The following is an 8,323-nucleotide window of genomic DNA, read 5'->3' as shown; positions in this document are numbered from 1 at the left end:
CTCCTCTTACAGATGAGCAAACTGAGGCCCAAGGAAGTGAAGACACTCTCCCAAGGCCACACAGCCATCTGACTCGGCATTAAGCACATTTACTCTGCATGTATCGTGTATGTACATAGTTGTCCCAAAGTCGTCTCTCCCGTGAAATTGAGAGCTTCCGGAGAGCAGGGGCGGGCTTGTCTTTGTTTAGCACAGTCTCCAGCACATAGTAGGCACTTAATAACCGTTTGTTGACTGATTGAGCACACTGCCTCCCTAGCATTCAAAATCCCCATCTCTCCCTCCCCACTCCTCACTCCCCACTCCCTCACCACTCCCTCAGCCTTGAGATGGGAAAATGGCTGCGAACGTTTGATGAGGCCAGCTTTTCAAGGGTTGTCACAGGGAAAGGGATTATGCTGTTCTGCTTTGTCCCAATGGCATAACTAGGTGCAATGCATGGTGGGGGTTTTAAAGAGGCCGATTTAGGCTTGAAGTGTAGAAAATCTCCCAAAGATTGTGGGCGTCCCAAAGTGGAACGTGCTGCCGCAGGAAATAGTGGCTTTCCCTCTTCTTGGAGTCTTTAAGCAAAGGCTAGAGGACCATTTATTTGCTAGAGAAATCTTAGAGGGAGTTCCTGGTTGGATTGGAAGCCCTCCGAGGTCACTTCCAATTCTGAGATGCTGAGATTCTAGCCCCAGTTTCTTAAGGGGCCCCAACCTAAGTGGGTGGGATGGGATGGCATATGTTCTTAGTGGTCCTACCCTTGAGAGGGGAGTTAGCATCCCTCTGTCTGCCAGCCTCATTCCAACCGGGTCTCATTGAGTAAGAATCAAAAAATGCCTCCAGCTAGCAGAGACCCTAAAGATCTTCTAGTCCAACCCCATTCTGCAGATTAGGAAACTGAGGCTCAAAGGGGACACCTACAGTTTATTTCTCTGCACATGCCTAGTAATCCCAACAGCACAGTAACCTGGAAGAATCCTCATTAAAGAACATAAATCTTTCATTACGCAGCATCTAATAGGCTGATTATTGAGTATAATCCTTTCACTTTACAGATGGGAAAACTGAGGCCCAGAGAAATTAGGCAATTTGCTTCAAGTTACAGATTTAAGCACTTAATGTTCCAGAGAGAGGGCCCTTGTTATGAAGACTACGGTCCCGCCTAGAACACAGTCCCATGGATGTGTGTGCCTAGGGTTACCAATTTTTTTTTTAACGTCCATTACACAAAGGATCCCCTCACTACTGTGCTGATAGGCCAGTGTCTCATGAGGTCCACTGTCTGTGGATTGTCAGAGCCCCTTTACTGCACATAGCCCTCCTCTTCTCCCACGACCCAATGGCCAGGCCCTGGAGGACTTAAGCCCTCCATCTCCAGAGTTCCTGCATGTCTGCTGTCCTTGTCACAGTGGGCATACCCTCCTATGAAGACCTCCATCAAACAGACCCTTGAAAATCATGAACCACCGTTCCCCTCTTCTCCCTGACAAGGTCACAGGGAAATCATCCCCGTGGATTCCCCCAGAACCTACCTTCCTCTTCTTGGACCTGCCTTCTGCTTGCAGGGTCCGGGTACACTGTTCCACACATTCAGAGAAGCTCATGTTACTGTGGTCAGCACTGTAGTCCAGATCAGCCAGCCTGGCCAGGGAAAGGATATAGTTACAGGCTATCCTCAGGATGGCCAGTTTGGACAACTTCTGACCATAAGAATAGCAGGGAACCTAGAAAGGACAACAGAAAACATTTAGGGCGAGGGCTGGTGACAGATACATGGCTGAGAGACAGTCTGGGCAACAGTAGACTTGTGATCACCGAGGGTGCCCTGGAAACATGGAGATGACGTCTTTGCATTGGTTACAACTTAGAATCAGAGATTCAGTGTTAGAAGGTTCAGTCTGGTGGTCCAGCCACCTCATTTTACACATGAGGAAACTGGAACCCAGGACTCGTAAGGAATTTGCCTAACATCACACCTGCGGCCAAGCTGGGATTCGAACCTAGGTCATCCAACTCTGAATCCAGTGCCAAATAGAACTGGGAACAGCGGATGAAGCAGTGGGAGCCAGAGAAGGAATGCAGAGGCTCTCCCTGGCTGGCAGACTGTTTTTTTCTTTGTGGTACTAGATCAAACCCTCAGCTTCTCTAAGGCTTCACTGCAGAAGAGTCCTGGTCATTTCTTTATTTTATTTTATCCACTTTATTTTATCCCCACTTTACAGATGAGGAAATTGAGGCAAACATAGGTTAAGTGACTTGTACACCATCACATAGCTAGTAAGCATCAGAGGTAGGATTTGAAACCAGATTGTCTGGATTCCAGGTCAGCACTCTTTTCACCACACTTCATCCCCTTTCCCCATCCCCTTTCATTCTAACGTCCTTCCTCTGTTGATTAGTTCCTATTTATCCTGTATATATCTTGTTTAAACATAATTATATGCCTGTTGTCTCTCCCACTGGATTATGGGCTCCTTTAAAAGCAGGAACTTTTTCCTTTCTTTGTGTCCCCAAAATACAGCACGCTGCTTGGCACACAATAGGAGCTTAATAAATGTTTATTGACTGAATGACTAACTTCACATTTGAGATAACATGTGTAAAGCAATCCTTAAGAGCCCTATATAAATGCTAGTTATCAGCAACAGCAGCAGCCTCGTTAAAAGAGAGGCCTAATTATCTCTCACAATAAGGGATTAGGGGAAAAGCAAGGTTGTCCTAGACAAGAATAGTCAGGACTTTGAATTTTCCACACAAAATACTTCTTCTCTGAAGGTACACTACAACTAAGAAATCCATGGGGCCCTTTAAGGACTAACCTGGAACTCAGAGCACAGGAACTGGCCCAAGGGCCTACCCTAGCTCCACAGAGACCCTGGCAAGTTAACAAGGGACATTTGTAATACAGCTAGGTCCCAATTAGTTTGAATAAGGAATCCCATGAAGTGAGCCAATGTATTTGACCTCACACCATTCAAACTTATAATTATGTAAAATAAGGCAACTGGTTCCAGCCCAATAGAAATATGCAGTGTGAATCTGAATAATGCATCCATTTCAGGGGATTTCTTATTCCCACTAATCCAGACCAAGCTATACTAGAGAGTGCCATAAAGTAGCATTTAAACTCAGTTTCCTGGGAGTGGAAGTATGCTAGCTGAACATCAATTAACCAACTTGCTCTTCAGCTTCAGAGTTTGATGCCACTGCTCTGGTCAATGATAGCTAACATTGATATAGTGCTTATTATGTGCCAGACACTGTACTAAGAGCTTTTTGCAAATATTATCTCATTTGATCCTCACAACAACTCTAGAAGGTAGATGCTATCATTATCTCCATTTCACATATGAGGAAATTGAGGCAAACAGAGGTGAAGTGACTTACCCAGGGTCACACAACTAATGTCTGAGGACAAATCTGCACTCACGTCTTCCTGATTCTGTTAGTTCAAATCCAGCCTCAGACACTTACTAGCTGTGTAACTCTGGGCTAGCCACTTAACCCTGTTTGCCTCAGTTTCACCACCTGTAAAATGACCTAAAGAAGGAAATGGCAAATCACTCTAATATCTTTGCCAAGAAAACCCCAAATGGAGTCAAGAAGAGTCAGAAACGACTGAAAAGATTGAACAACAACAAAAACAACAACAGAATAAGCACTCAGATATTTGCTGAATGAATGAATGGATGGGTGGATGGATGAATGGATGGATGGATGAAGAGGGTTTCATATAATCAAATAGAATTTACAATAAAGTCAATCAGAAAAACATAATGATTAACAATAATTGTTACTGTTATATGATACTTCAGCATTAAAAAAAAAAGCAGGTCACATAAATGACCATAATCTTCATGATTTAGGATTGTAAAATGTTGAAGTTGGAAGGGAGTTTAGTGATTATGAAGTCCAACCCACTCATTTCACAAATGAGGAAACTGAAGCTCAGAGAGCAATGGAACCAAGCTGGGGTTTTTTTTCCCTATGTTTTCCACTTTTTTAATTCCCCTGTGTCTACAAACAACATTAACATGGACAGTTTTCCCTGATAACAGACACTACTTCTCATCAGCACACCCACTGGCTGACACATGAATTAAAAGATACATATCCCAATTTAACCTTCCCAAGAGCCTTAGAACTAAGGCTCTCGTTAAATCATAGAATCCCAGAGTTGGAAAAGACTTCAAAGGCCATTTTGTCCACCCCATCCAGGGGTGGGGGTCCTGTAGCCTCGAGGCACATGACGCCCTTTGACTGAATCAGCCACACTTGAGGACTGCAGGTTCCCCACCCCTGCCATAAGAATCCCCACTAACATACCCAGCAAGGGGTCTCCCAGCCTTTGCTGGAAGGAGAGAGAAATTGCCTCCTCTCAGTCCAGTCCATTCTACCTTTGGAAGGCTGTTTAGTAGAAAATTTTTCCTAATATCAAGCCCAAATTGGCCATTTTGCAATTTTTACCCGACACTCCTGGTTCTGCCCTTTGGGCCAAATATAATAAGACTAATCCTTCCTCCATGTGAGCTCCTCAAATCCTTGAAGACAGTTATCAGACCCCTCCTGGGCACGTCTAGTTTCCTCAAATGATCTTCCAGGATTGCTCCCCAATGGACACTACCCAGCTTAATCAACGTCCTTCTTAAACACTTCCTCACAAAACTGAACATCATATTCTAAATGAGGGGCAGAGTACAATGTGGGTCTATCACCTCTCTATTCCTGGAATTCAGGTATCTCCTAATGCATCACCAAAATTTATCAGCTTTTTTGGCGGCCACATGACTCTGCTAATGCTTTGAGCTTTCATTCCCTTAAAAGTCCCTGCTCTTTTTCAGAACAACTGCTGTCTAACCATGCTTCTCATACTATACTTGGGAAATTGATTTTTTGAGCCCGAGTACAAGACTACATTTACTGGTCCTAAATTTCACTTTAGGAGAATGTATTCCATGAAACAGTCTAATACTCTGTTATCTCCCTCCCTGCCCCATTCCCTGATCCCTGTCCTTTCCTCCCACCAATATTCCTCCACCTGAGGCTTCCTTGAGTGAAGGAGTTGAAAAGGCTGGGGAGAGAAGGTCAATTTTACATGCTTTGCAATTGTGTCTCAGTCGGACCCAACTGACTCCCAAATGTCCTCCTACAAATATTTGAGAGACAACTTCCAATAAATATTGGTTTGTACTTTAAATATATGAATGGCGGGGGGGAGGGGGATGAAAGATGATAAGAGAGAAAAAATTACCCAAGAAAAGGATGTGAGGTCACTTGTCAAAGTCACAGATGTCCAGACAAGAGTGGATACCTATAGTATAATGATCTAAGAAGGGGAGTGCTAAGGAGATAGGCTATCATAATGGAGAGTTGAGATTGGTACATAGTGTCAGGTGAATGAGGGAAGGGTCTTTCAGAACATCCAACTCCAGTGTCCCAGTTACACTCTGGGTTGAGTAATTCTTGTCTGCCTAAGTCAGCAGGACCTGTCCCCTTTCACCCAAGCTCAGAGTACTCTTTGATATCAAGAGTTTGGTACAAGAGGTTCCTAAAGGGAATCCAAATATTAGTGAAATGAATTCTCCTTTGGGACTGGCCTTTAGAGCTAGCTTATCAAGTACACACACACACACCCCATTACTTCATAGCTACACTTAGTTTTGTTTTGTTTTGACCCCAAATCAGAGTCATGGAATCATTAATTTAGAGCAGGAAGGGAGCTTGGAGGCCAGCAAGGCTAACCCTTCATTTTTCAGATAAGGAAACTAAGGCCCAGAGATGTTATGTGAATTGCCCAAGATCATACACAGTAAGTGGGATTTGAACCCTGGTTTTCTGACTGCAAATCTAGGGTGCTTTCCCACTGGACCACACTGCCTCTCAGAATCAGAATCTGGAGTTGAAGTTGGAGCAGGCCTCATGGGTTACCTGGTCCAACTGTCTCCTTTTATAGGTGTAGTGAAACTCATTTTCCTCAGAAAGAAGACATGGCCAAGGTCCCACCACTAAGAAGCAGTCAGTATGGTGGGAATTCAAATTAATAACTATTTATGCATCAACTCTCTCTAGTAGACTGTAAGCTCCTTGAGAGCAGAGACAATTTATCTTTGAATCCCCAGAACCTATCAGTGCTTGATGTCCCTTGGTAGGTGATTAATAATGCTTGCTAAATTGAATTAAAAATCTCGCACAGGAAGGTCCCTGAAGGCTCTAAGGAGCTGATTTCATTTGAGCCTCACAATACTCCTCTGAGAAGGTGGTACTATCGTAATTCTCATCCCCATTGTATAGATGAAAAAGCCAAAGCTCAGAGAGGTGAGCTTTGGTCCCCCATGCCAGGTCTCCCAGTCAGGAAATGTCACCAGTGGGAAGGGAGTACAGGTCTTCCTGACTCTATGGCCAGCACCTTATCTCCTTACACCACACAGCCTCTTAGAAGGAGACCCCACCAGAAGTAGGAGGCAAGTCCAGGACATTCCAAGGTCCCTGCTACCCCCTCCCACCCAGGCCCATCCAAGAAAAGTTGGCAGAACAATGAGTTGAGGTTGTTCCCAGCAAGAATCCAGGGGAACACAGTGCTTCCCCCCCCCCTTCTTCAAACTCCTTTATCAGCCCAGACAAATAAACAAGGCGTGCTGCACAGGAAAGGTACCAGTCCCTGGGGCTGGGGTGAGTAGCCCTAGTGCTGCAGCCCCCTGCATCACCCCTAAGTTTCCTAGGCCAGGCTGGGCCTCCAGGAGGGGAAGGCCTCAGGGACTGGAGGCTGGAGAACCCATCCCTGTGTCCAGATGGGCACAAATGAGAGGTGAGAGCAGAGAGAGCCAGAGGAATGAACACAAGGGGAGGTGAGCTGGTGAGCAGCTGCCTGAGGCTGACTGGAAGGTGGTGATAGTAAGGGCAGGCAGCGTGAGAGCCGGCCTGGCCTCATTGTTTTCTCTGGGAGGCTTGGCCCAAAGAATTTCCAGAAGGTTCATTTAAACATCCAGCTTTTTTTATTAGCCCTTGGCTCTGTGACAGCAATGTCCCCGGGGCATGACAAGTCAGATGCTCTCAGGCTGGGGGTCTGGGCTGGCTAGTACCCTGTGGTAGTGGGGGGGGGGCAACAAGGGGGAAGAGGCAGAAGGGGGTCTGGAGCATCAGGTGAGGGCAGCTGGCTGCCCGAGATGGAGAGGGGGCTGGGAATCCCCTGCCATGGTCCACATCAGGAACTCCTGTTTGCCATTTGCTCTCACAGCTTCTGCCTGGCTACGGCAGAGCAGACTTTACAAGAGCATTGCTGCTATTTGAAAGCTATCTGGTCCCTTTCATTCCCTCCTCCATCCCTTCCCCCCCCCACCCCCAGAGGAATCCAGTCTCTTAAGCTCTGGTGCTAGGATGAGGGAGATTCCTTTGGATTCCTGACCAGTTAGGAATCCTTGCTGGTCCCTCCCCCTCCCCCCCCCCCCCCAGCAGCTGTAGTACCGAGAAATATCTCCTGGAAAAGCAGTGACCTCAACAGGAGGGACAGACTGTCTGCCTGAGCCTGGCCAGCAGCATTATGGGTAGGGGAAACCCAGCTGCTTGGTGCACTCATCCTTAATGGGGAGTGAGGGGCCCAATAATCAGCCAGCCAATTGGACAAGCATTATGAAGTAGCTGGGTGGCACAATGGGTAGTGTACTGGATTTGAAGTCAGGAAGACCTGAATTCACATCCTGCCTCAAACACTAAGTAGGTATGAGACTCTGTGCAAGTCACGTAACCTCTCTCAGCCTCAGTGTCCTCATCTGTAAATTGAAGATAATAACAGAACCTGCCTCTCTAGATTCTGGTGAGGATCAGACAAACAAAATTCTACCTGTCAAGTGCTCTGGAAACCTCAAAGCACCACAGAAATGCTATTATTATTAATTATTTTACCAGTGCTGAGCACTGGGGATACAAAGGTCAACATAAAATAGCCCTTGCCCTCAAAGAGCTTATGCTCTACCGAGCAGTATGGCAGAATGAAAAGAGCCCTGGCTTTAATGGCAAAGCAGTGGGCTTAATTCCCAGCTCTTCTCCAAACTGCCTGTATAACCTAGGGCCAGAGACCCAACCTTGGTCTCCTCATCTTTGAAATGAAGGTTTGGGATAAGAAGACAATTTTATAAGGCTCTTGGCTCTCTGGCTTTGGGGCATTCACATATGCTCAGTGTGGGCCCCTCAGGCAAGTTGGCCTCTCCATGCCTCAATTCCCTCACAGTAAGACTTGTTCATCTCAGATTAGGTCTGTAAGGGCCCTTTCTACTGATAATCTGGCTCCAATCATCCCTAAATTGAGGAGTGGACGAAAGTGAAGGAAGGTCCAGCACACTCT

The 8,323-nt window shown here is 46.0% G+C and overlaps 1 protein-coding gene across 1 annotated transcript in view; it reads right to left on the bottom strand.

Annotated features, from left to right (window-relative positions):
- ATOH8 (atonal bHLH transcription factor 8) overlaps positions 1–8,323 on the bottom strand; it is a 46,500-nt gene that overhangs the window by 24,954 nt on the left and 13,223 nt on the right. The window contains exon 2 of the mRNA XM_027860437.1: positions 1,518–1,709. Coding sequence (XP_027716238.1) covers positions 1,518–1,709 — 192 coding nt within the window. The remainder of the gene's footprint in view (positions 1–1,517; positions 1,710–8,323) is intronic.

This window comes from Vombatus ursinus, unplaced genomic scaffold, assembly GCF_900497805.2.
Source record: "Vombatus ursinus unplaced genomic scaffold, bare-nosed wombat genome assembly UNPS02014181.1, whole genome shotgun sequence".
Lineage (NCBI taxonomy): Eukaryota > Metazoa > Chordata > Mammalia > Diprotodontia > Vombatidae > Vombatus > Vombatus ursinus.
The sequence above is the reverse complement of the archived record's forward strand: the minus strand, read 5'-3'. Positions and strand labels throughout refer to the sequence as shown.